The following is a 27,706-nucleotide window of genomic DNA, read 5'->3' as shown; positions in this document are numbered from 1 at the left end:
AAATTTTGTATAGTTCCACATCCAATATCAAAATTTCCAGTATGCAGTCTCATTATTATTTTCTGTGGGATGCCTATTCTATTGGAATGTTCTATATGTTTCTATCTGTGATTAACAAATAGGTGGCAACTAACATTTGCAAAGTATGTTATTTTTTGAGTCGCTTTTCCTAAATATTTGCCTCCACTTAATTCTCACTCCCTTCCATACAAGGTAACTACTATGATTGCTATTTTTCAGGAAAGGAAAAGCTGAGAATAATGACCCTCTGTCACTGGGAAACTAATGGCAATTTAACTTTTAAGGTGGATATATTCTTTAGTTTACTTTTCAGTTCCATTTGTTTGTGTTTCCTCCAAGAAACACAGTTTTGTGGTTATATTTTGTTTCAGGTAAAAAATTCTTTAAGTGTCTTATGTTTTTATTTTTTTAAATGTTTTTATTTATTTTTGAAAGAGAGACACAGAGTGAGTGGGAGAGGGGCAGAGAGAGAGGGAGACACAGAATCTGAAGCAGGCTCTAGGCTCTGAGCCGTCAGCACAGAGCCCAATGTGGGGCTTGAACTCATGAGCTATGAGATCATGACCTGAGCCGAAGTCAGATGCTTACCTGACTGAGCCACCTAGGGGCCCCTAAATGTCTTATGTTTTTGAGCAGGTAATATCCACTAAATTTCTTTCATTTATTCCCCAGCAGGCATTGACTCAACTCCAGGCTTGTCAGGCCTTCCCTATGTACTTGGAAGATAAAGATAGAAAAAATACTGTTGCTGCCCAAGAGGGGCTCACATTTGGGGACTATAGAGTCCCACGTGGACAACTGAAATATCAGTCCTAAGTTCTCTAGAAGGATAATGCCCAGGCAGGGTTGTCAGAAGGTGCAGAGAGGAGATGACATTCTGCTTGGGTGGATTAGGAAACGCTATTAAAGGAGGTGACCTGGAGTTGGAATCTTCAATATGGGGTGGATAGGAACTCCCCTTGTTGCTAGGGCAGGGGTGGACACTGCAAAGAAGTGAAGATTGAGAGTAAAGGGATTTGGGGGAGGAGCAAGGATGAAAGGTGGAGTAGATGAGCTGGGGACTCTGAGCCTTGCACAGCCCAATGTGTTCACTGGGAGCGACGGTGCACTTCACTCTGTAGCCACGGGGTTTGATGGGGTGGCTTGCAGCCAGGGCCTGTAACTCAGGGTCAACTCCAGGCTGCAGGCGTTATCAGTGTAGTGGTGAGAATGTGGTGGAGGGGGCGTTGTGGGGTTATGGGAGGTGGGGCAGGGGGCTAGTATAAGATGGAGGCTCAAGGTTAGTGAAAAGCTGTGGCTTCTGGGAGCACAGGGCTGACGAGAGCCGCAATAGCCCCGGGTGGAAGACAAATTAGTGCGTGTGTCCTGGGTGACCCTGCGGTTGGCACAGCTTCACGGCAGGGTCTTAGCAGTGAAGGTGAGGAATTGTCTATCCAGATTTGACATTTCACAGCTTATGGTTTTTTCCTTGCGACTATACATGTGTCTCTCTAGTTGTGTCCACTTCATATGAAGGAAGTATTAAGAACATTAGAATCTGGTTTCCTGGGGCGCCTGGGTGGCTCAGTCGGTTGGGCGTCTGACTTCGGCTCAGGTCACGATCTCGCGGTTCGTGGGTTCGAGCCCCGCGTCGGCTCTGGGCTGATGGCTCAGAGCCTGGAGCCTGTTTCCGATTCTGTGTCTCCCTCCCTCTCTGCCCCTCCCCCATTCATGCTCTGTCTCCCTCTGTCTCAAAAATAAATAAACGTTAAAAAAAAAATTAAAAAAAAAAGAATCTGGTTTCCTTTTTCTTTTAAACTAATGATCTGCAGCTATGGGGGTGGTTTTATTTATTTTACTATTAAGGGTCTGTTGTGGATTCCATTAAAGTCAGAGGGAAAATCCCTCTAGAACATTTTTACCTCTTTTTTTTTTTTCTTTTTACATTCCCACCAAGTAAATTATCTTAATGATAGTGCTTTTATTTTCCAAAGGAGGCACATTTCTATTGAGAAATAATATGGACACTATCATCCAGGATGCTGATTTTTGAAGATACTTCAGCTGTTGTGGTTGTAATTCAACAGCTATAAACACAGTTGTGAACTCTCTGCATTCTGTTTATCTTCCCAAAAGGTGTTAAGAAGGATGCTGAACTATCAAGGTCTCCATCGAGTGAAAATCATAGCAAGTGACAATCTCTGGGAACCCATTTCTGCTTCTATGTTGCTCGACACTGAGCTCTTGAATGTGATTGATGTTATAGGGTAAGGACGGTTTTGCTTTGAAAACTTAACAGTTTCTGATTGCTTGCTTGGGATACTGACTTTGTTTTTGCTTTTCCTTCCCACCTGATTACATTTGCAGAGGTAGCTTTCTTATATTAACTTAACTAAAGCATGTACAACTGATATTTCATTCCTTTTTCTTTGAAATGTACATACAGTTGACCCTTGAATAGCACAGGTATGAGCTAAGCCAATCCGCTTATGTGTGGAATTTTTATGATACTGTGAATGTATTTTCTTTTCCTTATTATTTTCTTAATAGCATTTTCTTTTCTCTAGCTTATTGTAAGAATACAGTGTACAGTAAATAGAACATACAAAATATGTGTTAATGGCCTATGTTATTGGGTCTTCTGGTCAACAGTCTATTAGTAGTTAAATTTTAGGGGAGTCAAAGATTATACTCAGATTTTCAAATACACATGTTGGGGGGCAGCATGTTGCCCAAGGTTCATCTGTACTTTGGGATCTTTGACAATGAAATGTATTGGTACTTTACAAATATTGTGTTAACGTTTAGGGTAATGAAGCATGGCTTTGTTTAGATTAAGGGACAGGGTAGTTTTTAAATTTTAGAAATTACAAATGGCAGACTTCCTGTGGTTGGGAGTTCTTCCAGGAATGAACACTTATGTAAATGGTACGGCATGAACCCTGACCATGGCTCTTGTCATGTTTCCTCAGCAGGGTGGCTTTGACCCTGCTTCTTAGTCCAGCTCTACCATTTAGTCCTCTGGGTCTTGGCCTTCCTGAGTTCCAGCAGTAATTTTTTCTCTGTCTTATTTATTTGCTTCTTTCCAGTCTTACTTAGAAATAACTGATGTACATTACTGTGTAAGTTTAAGGTGTATGGCCTGATGATTTGATTTACATATATGTGAGATGATTACAAAGGTTTGGTTAACATCCATCATCGCATATAGATTCAGTGAAAAGGAAAAAAATTTTTCCTTATGATGAGTGTTCTTAGGATGTACTTTGTTAACGACTATGTATCACACTCAGTGTTAATTATAGTCATCATACTGTATATTACATCCCTAGTACTTATTTATAATTGGAATTTTGTACCTGTTGACAACCTTCCTCCAATTCCCCCTCCTATCCCTGACGTAGGAGTATTTTAAAAAAAATTTTTTTTTGACATTTATTTATTATTGAGAGACAGAGACAGAGCGTGAGCATGGGAAGGGCAGAGAGAGAGGGAGACATAGAATCTGAAGCCGGCTCCAGGCTCTGAGCTGTCAGCACAGAGCCCGACGCGGGGCTCAAACTCGCAAACTGTGAGATCGTGACCTGAGCCGAAGTCAGACACTCAACCAACTGAGCCACCCAGGCGCCCCCCTGACCTAGCAGTATTTTTTAAAGTGAATTTGAATTTTGTTTGTCATAACAACATATATAAACATTTGAAAAATAGAATACACATATGTGTGAAATTGGTTCTTTATTTGGTGTGAAGACTGCTTGACATGTGTCTTTTTGTTTTGAATGAAGAATTTTGAATGTACGCAAAGTAGGCAGAATAATATAATGAATATCTGTGTTCCCATTACTCAGTCTCCATAACTGTGACCCATGCCCAGTTCTCCATCACACATACCTGTCCATTCTGTTACCTGAACTTGGGTTCACCTCTTGGTGGCTGTAGGGCCAACATACACAACCAAGCTAAAGAATAGGGAAAGGAAGGGTTTTATTTGTAAAGTAAAGGAGAAAAAGTAAAGGAAAACACCTGGAGTGTTTCCCAGAGCAGTGTCTCCTGGAACAATAAAACTGGGGAAATTTTAGGCTAAGGGTACATACGTATTCATGAAGGGACTTGTACTATGAGGCATTCAGCATGGAATTGGGGCAGAAGTCATCTTAAGATGACAGAGTCCAGGCCTCAAAGCTCAGCATCATCACTTCTGGGTATCTGAGTGCTCAGAAAGGTTTAGATCTTGCAAAGATAGCTCAAGAATGTGCGTCAGGTCAGTGTTTGGTTTTGAACCAGCACTGGGAGATTTACCACTGATTCCTGGTTGCTGATGTGATTAGGTTATCTCCTGGTCTGATAGTGGCTGTTTGTTCTTACGTTTTTTTTTGTTCCCTTAAAATTGTTATCTACTGGGCATCTATTGTTCTGCAATTTCAACATATCTCAGGAAGTTCTGCTAGAAACAGGCTTTTTGGGCAAGTAGTGCTGGTCAGTCAGGCATAGATCACAAGATGGCTGGGGGCCCACAATGACTTTTCTTACAGTCAAGGAAGATTTTCTTGTCTTTTTTTCCTCGGGGACCCCAGCTCTTTCCACTTACAGTTCCTCTCTTCCTTTTCCCACATTATTTTGAAGCAGATTCCACACACATGTTATTTCTTCCATACATGTTTTAAGACGTATCTCTGAAGATAAGGATTCTTTTTCTTTTTACCATAAGCAATAATACCATTATTACATCTAAAAATGTCACAGTTTTTTGATATTATCAAATACCTGTTTTTGTTAGTTTATAGTTCTATTTGATCGAATCTGGATCCAATTTAGATTCATACACTGGGATTGGTTGATATTTAAGTCTCTTCTAATTTTTCGGTCCTTACCCCACCTTTTTATTCCCTTTCATTTGTCAAAAAAAGCTGGATTGTGTGACCTGTAAAGTTTCTCACAGTCTGGATTTAATGGTTTCATCCTTTTAGTTTGGTTTAACCTGACCATCTGTCCTGTTTCCTGTTGGAAATTGATAGAGGCATGGTTAGGTTAGATTTAGGCTTTTTCTTTTCTTTTTTTTTTTTTTTTGGCAAGTAAAGTAAGATGTATTTAAACATTTCATACATTGAAATTAGAATATAATTTTTGCCGTTATTGTTAAAACTTTCATAAATAGCTGAAGCGTTGAGAGGAAAGAAAGTTGTATTGATTTTGAATATATTTGGCTAGGAAAAAATATTTAAATGAAGATATGGGTTTTACTGTATCTTCATGAATAAGTTGGATGTTTAATTCATTTTATCTTTATTGATGTGGGTTTCTAATGCTACACAAACTCCTTTGAGCAGTGCTTTAGCTCTGCTTTATTATTTTCTAATTTTATTGCACTGTGGTCATTTAATGCTGAATTTATTTTTCCAAAAACTTTCTCAGGAACTTCTTTTTGTATTATTATATTAGGATGTAGTCTCTATCTGTATGTAAGAGTTAAGTGTATATTCTCTACCTTTTCTACCTTACTGATTGCATTGTTTAGATATTCTGTATGCTGATTATTTTGTTCACTTGACCATCCTGGGTTACCAAGAGTTCTAGTTTCGTCTTGCTAGTGGGTTTCAGTTTCATGCGGTTTATGCTTATGAAAGTTGCTGCTGTGTTATTTGGCACCTAGGTATTAATAAATGTCTTCTCTTCCTTCTGGTTTGTAACAGTTGACCCTAGAAAATGTCATTCTTTGTGGTGCTTGGTTGGCTTACTAGGAAAAACATGTGACTCTTGATCTCAAGGTCATGAGTTTGAGCTCCACGCTGGGTTTAGAGATTTTAAAAAAAGAAAAGGAAAGACAATGCCAATCTTTGCTTCATTATGCTTCTTGGATTGAATTTTGCTTTGCCTATGACTAAGAGACCTCTGTGTTCTTTTCATTTATATTTGCCTGATCTGTCTTTGCCCGTAACTTCATCCTTTACCTTTCGAGGTCATCTCATGTTAGGTGTGTTGCTTGCATTATAGCATAGATTCAGATTTTGCTTTTTTTGCTGCCCTAAAAAATCTTCAGAGTTTAATGAATAGGTTAAACTCATTTATATAACTGAAGGTTTTGTTTTCTATCCTGCTACATTGTCTTTTGTTATTTAATTATTTAAACTATATATATAATAATATAAAATCTTGCTCTGTGATTTGTTTTCTTTGCACTTCTAAAAAATACTTATTTATTTATTTTGAGAGAGGGGAGTAGGGGTAGGGGAAGAGAGAGAGGGAGAGCGAATCCCAAGCAGGCTGTGTGTTGTCAGCATGGAGCCCAATGTGGGGCTCGATCTCACAAACTGTTGGATCATGTCCTGAGCCAAAATCAAGAGTCGAACGCTTAGCCGACTGAGCCACCCAGGCACCCCTTGTTTGCCCTTTTTGAAGGAGGTTTCTTCTTTGTTATTTAGCAAGGTTTGGCTTTTAGTTCTATTGATTGCATTTGTACTGACACCTTTATACCAGTGGGTCTCAGCTGGGGATAATTTTGCCTCCCAGAGTACATGTGGTAATGTCTGGAAATATTTTTGATTGTTCCTGGCATGATAGGTGGAGGCCAGAGATGTTTCTAAGTATCCTCCCAAGCACTAGATAAGTTCCCCACAACAAAGAATTATCTGACCAAATGTCAGTAGTGTTGAAGTTGAGAAACTGTTTATACTAATCCTCTTAGTTTCTTTTAATTATTATGTATTGGTTTACTATACACAAAGGGAAAGTTATTTCATAACTTTTTCTTTCTCCCCTTCTCACTCCTACAGTGGAATTTTAATTACCAAAATTTCTTTGGACTTTTACATGAGCTTAAGCTTCTACTATCTTGATTTGTGAGCTGCAAGCTGTAATCTTTAACTCCCAGCCAATTGGCAAGCTTTATTTACGTTTCATTTTCTTTTCTCTTCCTATTTTGCATCCACTATATTAGTTATACATTATCAGAACATGTAACGTTTATGTACTACCCAATTACTCTTTCTTTTAGTATATAGTTCTGCCATTAGACATATGCAGTGTTCACCTTCAAGTCTTTTGCTGAAGTTTCTTCCCTAGATTCTTGGGTGTCCCAAGCTTAATATTTACCATATTTTTTCAGGAAGTGCTAATGGAAACAATATTTCTTGATCTCTTACATGTTTATTACTATTTATCTGTGGCCTTTATATTTGAAGGACAGTTTGGCTAGATATAAAATTCCTGCCTCACATTTTTTAAATACTTGAATGTCATACAATTTACTCCATTGGTTACTTATGTAAAATGTTGCTGCTGAGAATTCTGATGCTAGACTTCCCTTCCTTCCTTTCTTTCTTTCTTTCTTTCTTTCTTTCTTTCTTTCTTTCTTTCTTTCTTTCTTTCTCTCTCTCTCTCTCTCTCTCTCTCTCTCTCTCTCTCTCTCTCTTTCTTTCTTTCTGTTGTTGTTTCCCCCTCTCTTGGACCTCTCACCTACTCAAATGCAGAAGAAGCTGCTGGTGGTCTACCAAAACCTATCCTGTTCTTCCTGGGCCCAAGGCAAGATTCTTAGCATTCGTTGCAGTTAAGATGTGGCAATCTGATTAAGTTCCTGGTGATGAAATGAGAGCAAAAAATGATAAGAAACACCCCAGGGTTCATATTCTAGGATATTGGGTACATTCTCTTCTATCCGTTTTCCTTCCTACTGGCTGGAATCTGTGGCAACCAGTTGAGCGTGGAGAAGATATACGAGCTGCTTCCACCAACCTTGGCTCTCAACTAAGGATGATCATATGGAAGCAAAGAGTCTGAGGCGTCTAAACAGTATTACTTATTTTTTTGGTATAAATACTCTGTTTTGTCCCTGAGAATTCCATATCTTTGCACAATGGAAATAGTGAACAAAAACAAAAACAAAAACACCCCCTCATATTTGTCATTGAAACTGTCTCCAAGAATAGAAAATATCCTTTTGTAGATATGCCTATCTTATATGCCAGTGTAAGGAATTACTTCTATTTCCATGGTGGGATATTTGATACTGTAACTTGATCCCTTGGATCACTGAACTATGTCAGACATAACCATCGCTAGCTTCCATGTGTTAGGATATCATTTACATGGTTTTAAACTGTTTTCATAGACCAAAACAGGTTGTGGTTTAAACAAGATAGATGCTTATTTCTTAAATAAAAGTATAAGACGGTATACGGGAGCACAGAGCAGCTCTGTTCTGTAAGGTGCTCTCTAGTTCCTGTGCTTCTGGCATTTAGTGTATTATCCTTGTTCAGACTTTTTGTTTTTTTTCCTTATAAATGACTTGGCACAATTCCTGTGGCTCCAAAGAATATTTTCCCTTAACTCTAACGTCAAGTAGTTCTACACTATTTACCACTTCTAGGTATATAGTACATGCCTTTTCAATACCTGTATTTAAGTGTTTTCTTATTTCAGTAAGATCCCACTCCATGACTTTGATTATGCCTTTGGATCTTGTTTGCATATTACCTTTGTTCCATATTTATCTGAAACCATTGTTACCTCTTTATTTTGGCTTGATTCTCTATAATTTTATCCTTGCCATCCCCTGTTTTCCTTTTGGTGTTTTCCATTTCTGTTCTCTCTTGTGTTCCTTTTCCTAAAATATGTTTTTTATAATTATTCTCTAATTCTCTCACTTTAGTCTCATGTACCTCTGTTGTCTAATAGCTTCATTTCCTTAAAATTTTTTTAAATAAAGTATAACATACACACACATGCCTACATCCATACGTAAAAGTACATAAATCCTAAGAATATAGCATAATGAATTGTCACAAAGTGAACATACCCACGTAACCACTACCCAGGTCTAGAAATAGAAAATTATCAGTATCCAAGTAGCTCTCTCCTTAGAAATCTTTCTAATCATTAGCTCCTCCTTTGGTCCCAAAGGCAACTGCTAATGTTAGCTCTAACACCATAGACTAATTTTGCCTGTTTAAAAACTTCATTTAAATGGCATCTTAGAGTATCTTATTTTGATCAAAATTATATTTTTAAGATTAACTCATGTTGCCAGGTATAGATGTAGTTCATTTTCATTGCTGTTTTGCGTTCAGTTGTGGGAATATACCACAATTTATCTATTCTTTATAAATGGTCTTTGGATTATTTCTAACTTTTGGCTATTGTGGCATAATGAGATTTTGCTCAGGAGTTACTGATTCTGTGGCTGCTACCTCCATAGGAAGAGTAGATCTCCCTGCCCCATTCACGTTGTACTTGGCCTGCATTACATTTATAAATTCTTGTTTCGTACTCACTGTGCTTTCTGGGGTCAGCTCCCTCTGGGCCCCATTCTCCCTTCTGCCTGAATGTTGTCTCTCCCTCACCCTGGGTGTTCTTGTCTCATTCAATTTAGACTCTCATTCAAGCAGCTTATTTTCACAGTGAGGCTCTACCATTCCAGATAGAATTATTTGCTATTTATCTCTGACATTGTTAAGGGTTTAAACCTGTATGGTCCAATACGGTAGCCACTAGCCACAATTAGCTACGGAGCACTTGAAATGCAGCTAGTCTGAATTTAGGTGTGTTGTTAAAGCTTGGATGTTTTGGGGCGCCTGGGTGGCTCAGTCACGGTTGAGCATCCAACTCTTGATTTTGGCTCAGGTCATGATCTCACAGTTCATGAGTTCCAGCAGGGCGTCGGGCTCCATGCTGACAGTGTGGAGCCTGCTTGGGATTCTCTCTCTCCCTTGCCCTCTGCCCCTCCCCTGCTTGTGCTCTCTCTCTCTCTCCCTCTCTCCCCCTCTCTCCAAATAAATAAATAAGTAAATAAATAAACTTTAGGGGTGCCTGGGTGGCTCAGCAGGTTAAGCATCTGACTTTGGCTCAGGTCATGATCTCACGGTCCGTGAGTTCGAGCCCTGCGTCGGGCTCTGTGCTGACAGCCCGGAGCCTGGAGCCTGCTTTGGAGTCTCTGTCTGCCCCACCCCCTCAGTGCCCCTCCCTTAACTGTGCTCTCCATCTCTCTTAAAAATAAATGCATAAACATTAAAAAAAAATTAAAAACCACATTTCCTTTAAAAAAATAAAGATTTGATATTTAAAAAATGTAAAATGTTATTCATAATTTTTTATGTTGAATCATAGTGTTTTGGATCTAGTGGGTTTAAACAAAGTATATCATGAAAATTTCCCTTCTGCTTTTTTAAATGCAGCTGCTATAAAATTTAGCATAATGCACATATCGCCCACCTCCTATTTCTGTTGGTTTAAAGGGTCATGGTATTGTATTTGTACCTCTTAGTGAATTCACTGTTTTCTATTTATCCCCGACTGAATGACTTCAGCATATGAAGGCATTCCCGGTTTCACCAGCTGCCCTCTGACGCCTCCATGGAGGCTAGGGTCTGCTGCTTTGGGGCACGACTGCCTGCTATTCTACAGTTTCCACAGCACACCTGCTGATCCTGGGTCAGTCCTGATGCTGCAAGACTCCTGGGGATTCCCTGTCGCCCACTTTTGATGAGGACGTTGTCTGTGGGTTTTCCCCTTTCCCATATCTGGTTGGTCTGTCTGCTTTCAGGAGTACTGGGGAGTTTCAGAAACTCCACCATGATCCACCTCGTCCACAAGTCCTAATTCTCTTTTAATACAAATGTGTTCCCCTGTTAGGATAACTCTGATTTACTTCCAGTAATCTTAATTTTGTCATCTGAAGTTTGAAAAATCATGCTGTGAAATGACCAGAGATTTTTGCCTAGTTACATACATTAAAAATTATAAAGAACCTTTGCGTTTTGTCGAACTAGTGATGGGTCCGGACGTTGGGAGAGACCCAGTTTTTAGTATCATTTTTTTCCCCTGTTTTGCTCAGATCATGTAATAAATTACTCAGTTTTAATGTAACAGTTAACATTTTCTGAATGAGGGATGTGATACCTATTTCTGTAACTTTAAAAGATACTTTTTTCAGATTATAAAAATAATGCATGCTTACTATAGACAATTTGGAAAATGTAGAAACCTGTAAAGACAGACTTAGAACTTACACAGAATCCTAACATCTAGAGATCATTAGTAACATGATAGCATATTACTTCCCAGGTTTTTACTTTTTTCACAAGTATAATTGGACCACAGACACACCAAGAGTACATTTGGCTGAGGGACAACTGAATGAGTCTTAATATTAGTATGTGGCTGAATATCATGATCACAGAATGAAGTTCTGGGATATAAGAATGAAACTAAAATGCAGAACTCTGTTAAAGTTATATCGTTCCAAAGATTAGTAACAGATACTGTTATAAAGATTAGTAACAGACCTACCGTGTTTGGCATTGTAGCGTCAGAACAATAATTTCCTAATCCTGTGAGGTACTAGCTTGCTCTTGAGGTCTCTGTAGTGTATGTTTACATAACCGAATTAGGTGTGTGTTTCCAGCTGAGTTCAGTGACTCTGCGACATCTTGGTAGTGTCTCGTTTTTCTTGAATACTTCTTTTTATGTCCCCTGTTCTCTGTTACGTGTTCTTTTCTTCCTTATGAAATCCTGGGATGCCAAATTAATGTTGTTCCATAATCCATCTTCAGGAGGTAGAATGAATTCCCAAATGAGACTTGTTTTGTGACAGATTCGTGACCTACATGGAATTAAATAACTAAAAACTAAAACAAGTCTTGACCATCATTTCTTTAGTGTAATGAATACTATGATACCAAACTTAATTATGATGTAATCCAGTCCCCATTATTCTGCTTGTATTGTTATTAAATTTTTTGTAAATAATTGTTGTCCTAAAAAGTACACACTCATGTCCCTAAAATTATGTAGCTAATATGCTCTCTTGTTCTTGTGTTGACTGTTAGTCTATTTTCTACTTCACATTTGAGATTTCTCAATTGCTTTTATTCAATAATCAGTAACTTCCAAAATCATCATTAAAGCAGTATTTTACTCTTAGAATAATTAACATACGTTTATACTTTGACTGACTTTTCTCAAATAATGGAATAAGGGAGGGGTCCGTTACTCTGGGGATGGGTTTCTCAACCTGTGAACTTTTGAGATTTCCACCGGATAATTCTTTGTTGTGGGGACCTGCCCTTGCATTATAGGATGTTTAGCAGTACCTCTGGCCTTGACCCGCTAGATGCCAGTAGCAAATCCTGCCCGCCTCTGCCTTCTCCACCAGGCAAAACCACCCGGGCTCAGAACCACCACTGCTCTGGGAGAATGATTTGTAGTTTAACCGAGGTAGTTTTTTCTTTTTATTCAAGAACGAACTCTCTGGACTTTTGTTGTGTTTGATTTTTTGTTTTTGCCTAGGAATAAATACCGAGCTGTCTTTCTCTTTGTCTACTCAGGGGTAGAAGTAGGGGAGGAGGTGCTACTTTATAAAATGGATTCATTAGTCTTATTTTTGACTTCTTCTTACTCCTTCCTTTCTACTGTTCCGAGCTCTCTACTTCCCCTGGGAATCTGAATTCTGTCTCCAGCTCATTCATCTCTTGGAGTGTCCTAGGCTGTGGTCTCCTCTGCTGCCTCCATCTGTCTATGTGCTTCCATGCATTTTATGGTTTCTAGAAACAGAAATCTCTCACCCACTGATGATCTTCCTTCCCATTCTGCCTGTTGTTATAGGCTTATTGCGTTTTAAGGGCATCCTGAGACACAAGAATGGGAAGCAGACGCTTCCAGTTGGTGTGACCTCTATCCACAAGCTGCCCAGTGATTTAAAATAGAAAACACTGGTAAAGACGTGTTTCTTCTTCACTCAACAAATAGATATAAGTGGCATGTGCTGCCTTTTCCCATTTCCTCCCACCCTTTTCTTTTCTAGAGCTCATTATCCTGGGACCCGAACGGTGAGGGATGCGAAGTTGACCAAGAAGAAGCTTTGGTCTTCTGAGGATTTTAGCACTTTAAATAACGATGTGGGTGCAGGCTGCTTGGGTCGCATATTGAATCAGAATTACATCAATGGCTACATGACTGCGTAAGTTATTGAAAACTGTTAAAGGTTTTTACTTTGAAAAATTTCAAAAACACAATAGGTAGAAGGAAAGTACAGTGGGCTTCCTATTTCACAGCCTAGATTCAGTGGTTGTAAACAGCAGTTTCATCTATACCTACATGTACACCTAAGCTTGTGATTTTTTTTTTTATATTTAAATATTGTCAATATGTATCCGACAAAGTCAGACTTACTGAGATGTAATTGACAGTAAGATTCACGCAGTTCTATGGTTTTTGGCAAGCCACGTATACATTTTAATGAACAATTATAAACTGCATACGTCATCACCCTTCACCCCTAAATATTTTAGCATGTGGCAATACCTGGGTCCAGAGCTTCCCTGAAATCCACAGAGTCACACTTTCAGGGTTCAGTACCAACCACTGATCGACATCTGAAGGAGTGGGCAAGCTTCCATCGGCACTTGTAGACGGGACGGAGTCCTAGTAGCGCTAGAGCTGAGACCTTGTTCTGTACGCTTCGGATGTGTTAGTAGAGTGACGCCTCACAACGATCACGTGGGCTAAGCACACTTACTATCCTCATCTTACACATGAGGAAACTGAGGTCCAGAGAGGGTGAGTGGTGGAACCATGGTTTGAACTCAGGCAGTCCGACTCTAAGCATTCTCAATCATAAAACTCTGTAGCAGCTCAGAGTCAAGTTCAGAAAATTATAGCTTGAAACTGAGGCATTAAGAAGGCTGATTGTCAAAAGGAAAACAGGTATGGACAAAGCCTTTATTTGTATTTGACTCAAATTTGTGACATGTCTCGTGCTGATAAGGTGTGATTCATCTTCTGGCTGCACAACTGTTCAGTAAGAATCATACACCCAAAATACACTTATGTTGTTTAATTATGTGATTCACCTTGAAAAATACCTAGATGGATCCAACACTGGATTTTTCACAATGTGAATGAATTTAGGTGACTTCTGTTTTCTTATTTTGGGTGGTCATTTTTTGGTTCTTTACATAGATTTATATAAATTCTGATAAGGTGTTTTTACTACAGTCTTCTAGACCTTTACATTTTGATCACAAGCTCTTTTGGTATTTCTCTTTTATCAAACAAACTTTTCAGCACAATTGCTTGGAATTTGGTGGCGAGTTACTATGAACAGTTGCCTTATGGACGATGTGGGTTGATGACTGCTCAGGAGCCGTGGAGCGGGCACTATGCTGTAGAACCCCCCATCTGGGTCACAGGTATGGTTCAGATTCCATTTCTTCCTTCCCACATTTCTCTCGAGGAGACAAAGCAGGAGACGAGAGTATATAAACTGTGTATGGGGGCATGGAATATTGCTCAGTACATTTTCAGGGCCAGCTTTGGAGGTACCCAGTAAATACATATTGTACAAATAAAACTTGCTTGAAACCATAAAGCTGATTAGTTTTTGAAATGCACTATTAATTTTTTAACCTTATTTTTTGTAGTTGTATTACGATGGGTTAAATAGAGGTGAACAAAAATTCAGAAAGGATAACTTTATCTTACTCTTGGAAAAAAAGACTTAATCAGTATTCTCAAATTGACAGTGTGGTTCGTTTATTATTACCAGTAACTCTAACTACAGTTATTCTTACTACAATTGTACCATTTAACTGGACTAATTAGTCAAACGTTGAAACGTGAGATTGGCAAGTATTTTCATCTAAAATAGTAAATAGCTTGTTAGACTCAATCAGACTCAAGTCAGTAGACAGCTTTATTTATTTATTCATTTATGTTTATTTAATTAAAAATTTTTTTAATGTTTATTTTTGAGAGAGAGACAGAGACACACAGCACGAGCAGGGGAGGGACAGAGAGAGAGGGGGACACAGAATCGGAAGCAGGCTCCAGGCTCTGAGCTTTCAACACGGAGCCCAAAGCGGGGCTCAAACTCTCAAACTGCAAGATCGTGACCTGAGCCAAAGTCAGAGGCTTAACCGACTCAGCCACCCAGGTGCCCCTATTCTTTATTTTTTTAAAGAAACCCTTTTATCACTGTTTGTGTCTTACTGGGTCTTTTTCTGCTTTACTGTAGCCCATACCACTCAGTTTACTCAGCCAGGTTGGTATTACCTGAAGACAGTTGGTCACTTAGAGAAAGGAGGAAGCTACGTGGCTCTGACTGATGGCTTAGGTAACCTCACCATCATCGTTGAAACTATGGTAATTCTTTGTTGTTTTTATGAGATTAACTGTCTTCGTATTGGAAAAAACAGTATAAAGCACAACTAAACACCTTTAAAAACAAAAAACAAAAACCCAGCTTTACCGAAGTGTAATTCATATGTGATAAACAACATGTAGGTGAAGAAGAAACTTCTTCCTATACTGTCTTAGGTTCAGAAGCTGGGACCCCAAAAATTAAACTGATGAACCCCCACAGAGTAACAAGAGGAAAGAAAACAGTTTATTTGTGCATGCACCTTGCATACGTGTGCGGGATACTCCGATGAGTAACTAGGAGGGGTGGTCAGAGTTTGGGCTTGTATTCCTAGATTAGTAAGTAATGGATAGGGGACGAAAGGACACTTAATGGAAAATAAGTGCCTTTTTGGAAAGATAAATGGGTTTTCTGGAGAGCAAGCAGGAATGACTGTGGTACTGTTTGTCTGTACCAGACCGCAGCCTTCCCCCTGCCTTTAGGGCTGTAAAAGTCCTCTATGGAAGGGACTTGGGGTAGGTTTTATTCCCATTCCTCCTCTTTGGGAGTAGATCCACCCTGAAGAGGAATTTTTGGCAGCCTTATTTCCCAGAGGAAAATAAGCTTTAGTAAGAGCTTTGCTTTTAGTAAGCTAAGGGAAGCTCAGAGAAGACTTTTTTCTGGCATCTTTTGAATCTCAAATACTTTCAACTTTAAATAATCTTTATACCACAGTGGCATAGTTTATGGTGGCATAATCTGATCCCCTTCAAACACATACTTAAAATGCACAGTCTTACAAGTTTTGATATGTAAATGACCAGTAAGCCATTGTCACAATCAAGATAGAGAACGTGTCCATCAGCGCCCCAAAAGAATACTCGTATCACTTTATAAATATTCCCTCTGTCCTGTGACTTCCCTGATCATTGCTTTTTGTCACTATAGATTAGTTTGCATTTTCTAGAGTCGTGTGTCAGTGGAATCATGCAGAATGTACTGTTTTTTGTCTTGCTGCTTTCACTCAGCATAATTATTTTGAGATTCATCCATGTTGTGATACCTGTTGCTAAGTAGTATTCCGTTGTAAGGACATACGGTAGTTTGCTTATCTATTTACTTGTTGATGATGTTTGGCTCGTTTCTACTTTCTGGCTATTAACATAAAGCTGTGAACATTTGTGCACAAGTTTTAAATGGACACAGAGTTTTTGGGGGTAAATACATAGGAATGGAGTGGCTGGGTAATAGGAGATGTTTCTGTTTAGCTTTATAGAAAGCTGCCAAACTGTTCTCCAAAGTGAGTGTATTGTTTTAAATTTCCATCCGTGTAATGGGAGTCCCAGTTTTTCTTTATCTTTGGGAATGCTTGCTGTGATCAGCTTTAAAAATGTTAGCTCTTAATAGGTATGATGTACTATTTCATTTTGGTTTTAATTTGCATTCCCCTAATGACCGATGATGTGGAGCCTTTCCTGTGCTTGTGCTTCATGTATCTTCTTTTCTTTTGCCATTTTTGTTTCTTTCTTATGGTTGAATTATATCCTTTACATATTTTGGATACAAGTCCTTTACAGATATGTGCTTTGTAAAGATATTTTCCCAGTCTATAGTTTTTCTTTTCATTTTGTTAACAGTGTCTTTGGAAGAGCAGGAGTTTTTAATTTTTACGGAGTCTGATTTATCCATTTGTACTTTCGTGGAACATGCTTCTCGTGTGGAGCTAAGAAGGTTTGCATACAGGTGCACATCTGTTCTAGTACCATTTGCTGAAAAGTCTGTTCTTTTCCCCACTGCATTGCCTTTTCACCTTTGAAAAAAAGTCAGTTGTTCATGTATAGGTGGAATTCTTTCTGGACTCTATTCTGTTTCTTTGACCTAGCTATGTATCTTTACATTAGTACCGTGGTTACTCGTGTGTGTGTGTGTGTGTGTGTGTGTACAAACAATTCCTAGTAGCAGGTAGTCTTAGCCCTTCAAATTTGTTCTTTTTCAAAGTTGTTTTGTCTATTCTCGGTCGTTTGCATTTCCCTGAGAATTTTAGAATCAGCATGTCAGTTTCTACCAAAAAAAAGAAAAACAATACCCCCAAAAAACCCAAAAACCAAAAACCACATACAAAAAACAAACAAACAAACAAACAAACCCTGCTCAGATTTTGATGGGGATTGTCTTGAATCTTCAGATCAGTTTGAGGAGAATTGATATTTTTTTTTCAATATATGAAATTTATTGTCAAATTGGTTTCCATACAACACCCAGTGCTCGTCCCAAAAGGTGCCCTCCTCAATACCCATCACCCACCCACCTCCCATCAACCCTCAGTTTGTTCTCAGTTTTTAAGAGTCTCTTATGCTTTGGCTCTCTCCCACTCTAACCTCTTTTTTTTTTTTTTCTGTCCCCTTCTGCATGGGTTTCTGTTAAGTTTCTCAGGATCCACATAAGAGTGAAACCATATGGTATCTGTCTTTCTCTGTATGGCTCATTTCACTTAGCATCACACTCTCCAGTTCCATCCACGTTGCTACAAAGGGCCATATTTCGTTCTTTCTCATTGCCACGGAGTATTCCATTGTGTATATAAACCACAATTTCTTTATCCATCCATCAGTTGGTGGACATTTAGGCTCTTTCCACAATTTGGCTATTGTTGAGAGTGCTGCTATAACACTGGGGTGCAAGTGCCCCTCTGCATCAGCACTCCTGGATCCCTTGGGTAAATTCCTAGCAGTGCTATTGCTGGGTCATAGGCTAGGTCTGTTTTTAATTTTCTGAGGAGCCTCCACAGTGCTTTCCAGAGCGGCTGCACCAGAGGAGAACTGATATTTGAACAACATCAAGTGTTCTAACCCTTTAACAAGACATATCCTCAATTTATTTAGGTTTTCTTTAATTCCTCCAAATAATACAGTTTTCAGTGTACAGGTATTTCATATCTTTTGTCAAATTTTGACTAAGTCACGTTTTCAATTCAATTGTAAATAGCAGTTTTTAACTTTTTAATTCAATTAGTACCTAGTATAAAGTAATACAGTAGATTTTTGTATAAAGATATTGTTTTCTGCAACATCACTGAAGTCACCTATCGTTCCAGTAGCTTTTTTGTGGATTCCATTGGATTTTCTTTGTAAATGATCTACAAATAGAAATAATTTTACATCTTCCTTTCCAATCTGGGTATCTTTTATTTCCTTTTCTTGTCTGATTGGACTGGCTAGAATCTCCAATACAGTGTTGAATGGAAATAGTGAGAGCATATATTCCTGGATCTCAGGAGGAAAGCACTGAGTATTTTACCAGTATGATGTTTTTCATGGATAAACTTTATCAGGATAAAGTTCACTTTTATTTGTAACTTTTTTTGAAAAAAAAAATCAGGAGTAGATACTGGATTTTGTCAAGTAGTTTTCCTACATTTATTGAAAACATTGTTTTTCTTCTTTTTTTTTACTTTAGTAAAATAATTATATTAACTGATTATTTAATTGAAATTTGATTCACATACTATGAAACGCAGGCTTTAAGGTATAGAATTCAGTGGTTTTAGTACATTTACAGAGTTGTGCAACCATTACTGTTATCTAATTCTGCCACCCCAAAAAGTAACCTCATACCCATTTGCAGTCATCCTCCACTCCCTCCTCCCACGTCCCTTGGCAACCACTATTTTACTCTTTGTCTCGTGGGATTTGCCTGTTTTTGATATTTCATATAAGTGGGATTATATAATATATGATCTTTTGCGTTTGGCTTCCTTCACTTAGCTTAGTGTTTTTATGGTTCTATATCAGTACCTCAGTATAATTCATAATATTCCGTCTTATGAATATGTCACATTTTGTTTATTCATTGATCAGTTGATGTATATTTGAGTTGTTTCCAATTTGTGGCTATTATGAATACTAAGATTAACATTCATGTGTATGTTTTTCTGTGGACATGTGTTTTCATTTCTCTTGAGCATGTATGTAGGAGTACGATTACTGGGTGAAATGGTAACTGTGTTTAACGTTTTGAGGAACTGCCAAATTGATTTTCAGAGTTGCTGTACCATTTGACATTGCTACCAGCAGTAGATGAGGCTTCCGGTTTCTCCGCATCCTCCCCAACAATTGTTATTGCTGGCCTCTTTGATTCTAGCCATGTTGGTGGTGTGAATTGGTCTTCATTTGTGTTTTACTAGTGACTGATGACATTGGGTCACCTTTTATGTGTGTATTTGCCATCTGTATTTCTCCTTTGGAGAAATGCCCACACAGACCCTTTGCCCATTTTTAAATTGGGATGTTTGTCTTTTTGTTTTTGAAATATAAGAGTTATTCACATACCCTAGATAAAAGTCCCCTTATCAGATATGTGACTTGTAGATATTTTCTCCCATTCTGTGGGTTGTTTTCCACTTCCTTTTTAAACATTTAAATTTAATTTTTAAAAATTGTAGTGTAGGGGCGCCTGGGTGGCTCAGTCGGTTAAGCGTCCTACTTCGGCTCAGGTCAGGATCTCATGGTTCACAAGTTCCAGCCTTGCATCTGGCTCTGTGCTGACAGCTCGGAGTCTGGAGCCTGCTTCGGAAACTGTGTCTCCCTCTCTCTCTGCCCCTGCCCCACTCATGCTCGGTCTCTCTCTCTCTCTCTCCGTCTCAAAAATAAATAAAAACATGAAAAATTAAAAAAAAAATTGTAGTATAGTTGACATATTATATCAGTTGTTTTTCATTTTATTAATGGTGCCCTTTAAAATACAAGAATTTTACATTTTGATGAAGCTGAATATATCCATTTTTCTTTTAGTTTTATGCTTTTGGTGTCCTATTTAAGAAATTATTGCTTAATCCAAGACATGATATTTATACCCATGCTTGCTTCTAAGAGTTTTATAGTTTTAGCTCTCACACTTAGGTCTTTGATCCATAATATTTTTTAAATAGAGGGTTAGGTATGTATCTGTAACTTCATCTTTTGCAGGTGGGTATCTAATTGTTCCTTCACCATTTGTTGACTGTTCATTCTCTATTGAATTGTCTTGGCTCCCTTGTTGAAAATCAGTTGGCAATAAATGTGAGGGTTTTTCCCTGGACTCTTAATTCTATTGCCTTGGCCTGTGTATCTATCCTATGGGAGCATTATGTTGTCTTAATTACTATAGCTCTGTAGTATGTTTTTAAGTCAGGATACATGAGTCCTCCAGCTTTATTTTTCAACATTGCATGGCTCTTCTGGGTTCCTTGCTTTTCCATAGAAGTTTTAGTATCAGCTTGTCAATTTTTGCAATGAAGCCAGTTTGGAGTTTGATAGGGATTACGTTTAACCTGTAGATCATTTGGGTAGTATTGCCACCATGACGATATCAAATCTTCCGGTGCATGAGTATGGGATATCTTTTCATTCATTGACATTTTTACTTCTTTTAATGATGTTTATAGGTTGCAGGGTATAAATCTTGTACTTCTTTTTGTTACAGTTATTATCTCTGAGTATTTTATTACTTTGGTAGAACTGTAAATGAATTGTGTTCTTCGTATCGTTTTCAGAGTTTTTGTTGCTAGTGTAAAGCAGTACAGTTGAGTTTTACATATTGATCTTGTATCTCACAAGCTTTTATGCTTTTTTCTTAGTTATAATAGTTTGTCTATGTACAGAATTACATCATCTGCAAAGAGAGATAGTTTTGCTTCCTTCTTTTCATTCTAGATGCCTTTGATTTTTCCCCCTTGATTAATTGTCCTTTTGTAAATATTGAATAGAAATAGTGAGAATATGCATTCTTGTACTGTAGCTGATCTTAGGGGAAACACTTTCAGTCTTTCACCATTAAGGTGAAAGTGTAAGGTTAGCTGTGGTTTTTTTCGTAAATATTTTGTATAAGGTTGAAGAACTTCCCTTCTATTGCTAGTTTGTTGAGTGCTTTTGTCATGAAAGGGCATTGAATTTTAGTAAATGTCTTCTGAGTCTATTGAGCTGGTCATGTGTTTTTTAATTTTATTTTATTGATACAGTGCATTATGTTGATTTTTGTCTGCTATACTAGCTTTGCATTTCTGGGATAAACTCCACTTTGTCATCATGTATAATCCTTTTTATCTGTTGCTGAATTTGATTTGCTAATGTTTTGTTGAGGATTTTTTTGTGTCCAAATTCATTGGAAATACTGGTACATAGTTTTCTTATAATATCTTTGTTTGGTTTTGATAGAATGGTGAATGGTAATACCCCATAGAGTGAGTTGGGAAATGTTCCTTCCTTTTATATTTTTAAAGAGAATTTGTGAAAGGTTGGTATTAATTCTTTAAACATGTGGTAGAATTCATCAGTGAAGCCCTCTGATTTTGGGATTTTCCCACAAGAATGTTTTGGTTTATGGACTCTATCTCTTCTTACAGGTCTATTCAGATTTTGTGTGATTTTTGGAGTCAGCTTTGCTAGTTTGTGTTTAGAGAATTGGTCTATTTTACATATGTTACCTAATTTGTTTGCATATATTTGTTTATAGTATTCCCTTGTATATTACCTTTTTACTTTTGTGAGGTTGTTAAAAATGTTCCTCTTTCATTCCTGATTTTAGTAATATGTCTTCCTTTTTTTCTCTTGGTTCAAAAACCTAAAGGTTTGTCAATTTTGCTCATCTTTTCAAATAAACAACTTTTGTTTATGTTGATTTTTTTCTCTATTTTTCTCTTTATTTCAATAATTTCCACTCTAATCTTTATTCCTTTCCTTTTGTTAACTTTGAGTTTAGTTTGCTCTTTAAAAAAATATATTTTTAATTTTCTTAAGGTAGAATATTAGGTTCTTTCTTTTTTTTTTTTTTAAGTGTATTTATTTATTTTGAGAGCGACAGAGACAATGTGAGGGGAGGAGCAGAGAGAGAGAGAGAGGGAGACAGAGAATCCCAAGCAGGCTCCATGCTGCCAGCACAAAGCCTGATGTGGGGCTCACACCCACAAAACGGCGGCATCATGACCTGAGCTGAAACCAAGAGTCGGACACTTAACTGACTGAGCCATGAAGTCCCCTGAGATATTTCTTTTTTTAATATAAGTATTCAAAGTTATGAATTACTCTGTAACTAGTACTTTAGCTGTATCTCTTCAAGTTTTATTATGTTACATTTTAATTTTTATTCATCTCAAAGTATTTTCTAATTTCTTTTGTGATTTCTTCTTTGACCCATTGCTTATTTTAGGAATGAATTAATTTGTACGTTTTTGTGAGTTTTCCTAACTTTTTGTTACTGATTTTTAATTTTATTCTATTGAGATTTGAGAGTATACTTTATATGATTTTAATCTTAAATTTATGGAGTTTTATTTTATTACTTTGCACATTATCTATCGTGGAGAATATTGCATATGTACTTGAGAAGAATGTATGTTGTGTTATTGTTGGGTAGAGTGCTATTCTATAGATGTTTGTTAGGTCTAGTTGGTTTATAGTATTCAAGTCTTCTACTTCCTTGTTCTCTCTGTTGATAGTGGTTAATTGAAGTCCAACTACTATTGTTGAATCATCTGTCCTCTTGTTTTGTTTTCTATATTTTGGCTCTTTCTTATAGGTGCATATGTGCTTATATTTTCCTGATGGATTGATCTTTATATCATTATAAAATGTCTCTCTAGTAACAATTTTTGTTTGTTTTAAAGTCTGTTTTGTTTATTATGACTCTAGCTATTCTTGTGGTTTCTGTTAATATGATACACATTTTCCCCTCCATTTACTTTCAGCCCCTTTGTATCTTTGAATCTCCTTTTGATAGCATAAAGTTGGATCTTGTTTCATTTTAAATGTACTCTGAACTTGGGGCCCCAGGGTGGCTCAATCGGTTAAGTGTCTGACTCTTGATTTTGGCTCAGGTCATGGTCTCATGGTTTGTGAGTTCAAGCCCTGCATCGGGCTCTGCACTGTCAGTCCTTGGGATTGTCTCTCTCTCTGCCCCTCTCCTCATGCTTTCTGAGTCTCTCTCTCTCTCTCTCAAAATAAATAAATAAACTTAAAAAGATTGTCAGTGGAAGACATCCAGTGACTTCTTAAAAAAAAATGTACTCTGAACTTTTGATTGGATTGTTTAGTCCATTCATATTTAATGTTAATATTGATATAGTTGGATTTACATTTGTCAAGTTACTTTTTGATTTTTATATGTCTCATTTTTGTTGTTCATCTATTCTTTCTTAACTGTCTTGTGTATTAAGTGAATATGTTCTGGTAACATTTTAATTCCTTTAATTTTTTCACTCTATTGTAGTGAGTTACTTAGTTAATGGTTGTTCTAGGGTTGTACATCTTGACTTATTAGAATCTACTTCAGATTCATATTAACTGATTTCTAGTGAGATACAGAAATATTATTCCTATATATAGCTTTATTCTCCTTCCCCCTTTTTGTTCTCTTATTGTATGTATCATACTTCTATCTGTTACAAGCCTAACAAGACTTGTTATAATTACAACTTTTTTTTTTAATTTTTTTAAATTTTAATTTAATAATTTTTATTTATTTTTGAGACAGAGAGAGACACAGCATGAACGGGGGAGGGGCAGAGAGAGAGGGAGACACAGAATCGGAAGCAGGCTCCAGGATCTGAGCCATCAGCCCAGAGCCCGATGCGGGGCTCAAACTCGCAGACCGCGAGATCGTGACCTGAGCTGAAGTCGGACGCTTAACTGACTGAGCCACCCAGGCGCCCCTATAATCACAACTTTATATATAATTTTGTCTTTTAAAAAATCTGAGAATAAAGAAGAGAAATTATATATTTATTTTAATCTTATTTACCATTTTTGGTTGTTTTTATTTATTGCTGTAGATTACTGTGGATTTGTCACCATCTGGTGGCACTTCCTTATTCTCATACAGTCCTCTCCCCTCTGTGGCTACTTTGTGCTATTATTGGCAATTATATCACATTTCTATATTTCATAAGCCCAACAATACAATTACATACATATTATTTTATGCAATTGCTTTTAAAATCAGTTATGGGAAGAAAGAAGAAATAGGCAGTTTTACTGGCTTTTATAATTGCATAATTACCTTTGCCAGTACTTTTTGTGGATTTGAATTACTATGTGTGATCATTTTTGCCTTCAGTCTGAAATATTTTAAATTTTGGCAAAGTTGTATCTGGTATCAACAAATTCAGTGTTTGGTTACGTGGAAATGTACTTTGCCTTCGGTTTTTGAAAGATGATTTTGCTGGAAAAAGGATTCTTGGCTGACTGGTTTTCTGAGCATTTTAAATGTGTTACCCTTCGTTGTTTCTGATGATGAATCCACTTTTAATCTTACCGAGGGTTTCTTGTAAGTGGTAAGTTTTTCCCTTTCTGCTTTCAAGACTTCCTTCTTTTCTTTGACTTTCAGCATTTTTACCGGTGTCTGTGTACAACTCTTTGCTTTCACTCGTAGAGTTTGTTGAGCGTCTTGGATCTGTAGATTGTTTTTCATCAAATTTGGAAAGTTTTCAGCCATTTTTTCTGCAAACATTTTTTTCTGCTTCTTTCTCTGTCTACTTTCTACCCTCCCATGGTGCATATGCTGGTACTTACTGGTCCTACAGCTCTCTGAGGTTCTGTCATTTTTCTTCATTTCTTGATCCCCTCCCCCACCCCGCTTCTTTGGGTTGCACAATCTCCATCAGTCTGTTTTCGTGTTCTCAAATTCTTCTGCCAGTTCAGATCTACTGTTGATCTCTCTAGTGAATTCATTTCAGTTCCTGTATTTTTCAACGTCAGAATTTCCATTTGGGTTTATGAAGAATTTTAGTCACTTTATCGATATCGTCCACTTGATGAGACATTGTGATTATTCCTCCCTTTACCGTTCTTATTTAAGCCCGTTTCCTTTAGTTTTTTTCAAACTTATCTATGGACTACTTCGAAGTCTTTGCTAAATCCAACATTTGCTTGTTCTCACAGCCACTTCTGTTGCCTCCTTTTTTGTGTATGAGTCAACTTTTTTTTGTTTCTTTGAATTTCTCATAATTTTGCTTTTAAAAGCCCTACCTTTTATACGATATCATGTAGCAGCTCTGAGTCCTGGTCCCCCTTCCCCCCTGGTCTGTTATTGTTTGCTTGCATGTTTATTTAGTGTTTGGCTGGAGTATTTTAGTGAGGTTTATTTCCCCCTGCACCATGAAGCCCCAGGTGTTGCTTCCTAGAGGGTGCAGCTTTGGACCTGTGCAGGATCACCCTGGGATGGCAGTGGTTTCCCAGGAACTTCTTTATCACACCTCTCTGTTAATTGCTGGTAGATTGCTCTCTTGTTTTCAGCCCTGCCCTGGGACTTGAAATAGCTCCACAAACTGATCAGTCAAACCCCAGTTTCTTTGCAGAGGTGGTGTCTGAGGTTAATGTTTAGGTTTAATCTGACCTCAAAAGGGTTCTCCTCAGCTGTCTGTTTCTGTGTCTTTCTGTAGCAAACTAGCTGGGTTGTGGTTAAGCTAATGTATCTAATGAAGCTGCCAGTCTCTTCTTATTTACTTTCCCCCAGAAGCCCTATTATTTTTGAGAGCATCATTAGCAACTATAACTGCTCTGTATTAGTTTCTTTGGGGAACTTTCTGAGTTCTCTGTTTCACAGCCTGTCTGTCTCCCTGCACAAAAATCTCTAAGCTGAAGTTTAGAGCTGGGATGCGGACAAGGGTGTTCTCTCTTTGTAACACTGCTGCTTTAGGAACACAGGGTGAGGGGTGGAGGTTTGGCACCCTGGTACTCTCAGTATCCCAAGGTGAAATCACGAATGGGAGCTGTGCAGAGGAAGAGAGCCACCCCCACACCCCAACCCCCAGCCTCCTGGCCATACTTGCTGCTCCTTAGCATTGGCATCAAGTAGCTGAGGGGGTGGGGGATGAGAAATGCTGAAATTCTGCTTCTCCCAGGAAGCTCCTGCAGCCTCAAGCTGGGAGCTGGGAGGAGGAAGCCCTGTGTTCTTGGCTATCCCTACTTGGCATGCAGTTTCTGTTACTTGGCTAACAGAGAAAGGGACAGAGTGGATCGTGGTTTAAATGCCACGGGTTCTTGCTCTTTTTACTGAGAGTAGATTTTCTTAAATAAAAGTTTATTTGTTGTATGCCCTTAGGATCATTTCCATTTTCCTAAAAACCATTTCCACCAATTTTGCTGGGGAGCAACTTTGTGGAGCTCCCCACATTGCCATTCTGGAAGTAGAGCTCTGCTTCCATTTTTTAGATGTGGTTTCCTTTAGCTCTTTGAACACATTTAAATACCTGATTTAGTGTCTTTGATTAGAAGCCTAGTATGTGGCAAGTAAAGCCGTGTTGGTCAAACATGGTTTCTGTCGAGCACTTTCATTCCTTCCTGTTGGCCACTCTTTGCTATTTTGTTTTGTTTTACAAATCTCATCATTATTTGCTGAAAACTAGCCATATTACATAATGTAATGTGGCAGCTGTAGAAATCAGATTTTCTCCTGTCTAGCATTTGTGATCATTGCTTTTTATCGTTGTTGCTGCCATTTATTTGCTTAGTGACTTTCCTGAACAAATTCTGTAGTTTGTGGCTTTATCGCGTGTGGCCACCCAAGGCTCTGCATAGCTACCTTGGTGATCAGCTCATACCGTGCAGAGGTTTCCTTCTGTTTGGAACTGCATGTCTCCTGGCCTCTGCCTGTGGGCCACGTGGGCGTGTTGGGGGGCACGCGTCTGTGCTCAGGCAGGCAGTGTACCAGCCTGCGGTCGCTTGGCTTCATGTTAGAGCAAAGCTTCAAGGCCGACCTGAGTTTCCCAGTGCAGCCATCAGGGCTATTCAGGTTATCCATATCTTCTTTAGGGAGCTTGGGTTTCTGTGTCTTTCAAGAATTTTTTCCATTTCACTCAAGTTGTTCAGGTTCTGGGCATAAAGTTACTGAAGTTTTTCCCTGTGGTTCCTCTAATACGTATATAATTTGTGTTGATGTCACCTTTCTTACGGTTGATGATGGCAAGTTGTGTTTTCTTTTTATCCTGATTTCCTGATTAGTCTAGCTAGAAGTTTATCAATTTTATTGATTTCTTGAAGAATCAGCTTGTGGTTTCTTGATCATTCTCTCTCGTTTTTCTGGGTTTTGTTTACGTGATTTCTCCTTTGCTCTTTATTATTTTTTTCTTTGTTTTGCTGACTTTGGCTCTTAATTTGCTCTTTTCCTACTATCTCCGGGTGGAAGCTGAAGTGTCATATCTTTCTTCTGTAATCAGTGTTCAGTGCTGTAAATTTGCTCCTAAGTACTCCTTTGGTGGCATCCCACAAATCGTACGTTGTATTTTTATTTTGATACAATTCAAAATTCTTTCTAATTTCCCTTTTTATTTTTACTTTTTCTTTGAAACATGGCTTATTTAGAAGTTTGTTATTTGGTTTCTAAATATTTTGGAATTTTTCTAGAGGGTTTTCTGTTATTTATCTCTGATTTCATTCTCTCGTGGGGTCAGAGGACATATTTTGTGTGACTTGAATCTTTTTGAACGTTGAAACTTCTCTCATGGCTGAGAGAAGTGCTCCCTGGTAAATGTTGCACGTGCCCTTGAAAAGGATGTGCACTCTGCTCTTGCTGGGGGAGGTGGTCTACAGATGTGAGTCCAGGCCAGCTCCTGGTAGTTGTGCAAAT

The 27,706-nt window shown here is 38.0% G+C and overlaps 1 protein-coding gene across 9 annotated transcripts in view; it reads left to right on the top strand.

Annotated features, from left to right (window-relative positions):
* Positions 1 to 27,706, top strand: part of GALC (galactosylceramidase) — a 149,791-nt gene that overhangs the window by 16,510 nt on the left and 105,575 nt on the right. For all 9 annotated transcript variants that reach the window (XM_027066349.2, XM_027066353.2, XM_027066351.2 and 6 more), the window contains exons 7-10: positions 2,137 to 2,267; positions 12,794 to 12,949; positions 14,056 to 14,180; positions 15,005 to 15,132. In XM_027066349.2, the coding sequence (XP_026922150.2) occupies positions 2,137 to 2,267; positions 12,794 to 12,949; positions 14,056 to 14,180; positions 15,005 to 15,132 (540 nt within the window). The remainder of the gene's footprint in view (positions 1 to 2,136; positions 2,268 to 12,793; positions 12,950 to 14,055; positions 14,181 to 15,004; positions 15,133 to 27,706) is intronic.

The sequence above is a fragment of the Acinonyx jubatus genome, chromosome B3, assembly GCF_027475565.1.
Source record: "Acinonyx jubatus isolate Ajub_Pintada_27869175 chromosome B3, VMU_Ajub_asm_v1.0, whole genome shotgun sequence".
NCBI classification, from domain to species: Eukaryota; Metazoa; Chordata; class Mammalia; order Carnivora; family Felidae; genus Acinonyx; species Acinonyx jubatus.
Note: the sequence above shows the minus strand (reverse complement) of the source record. Positions and strands in the feature narration are given on the sequence as shown.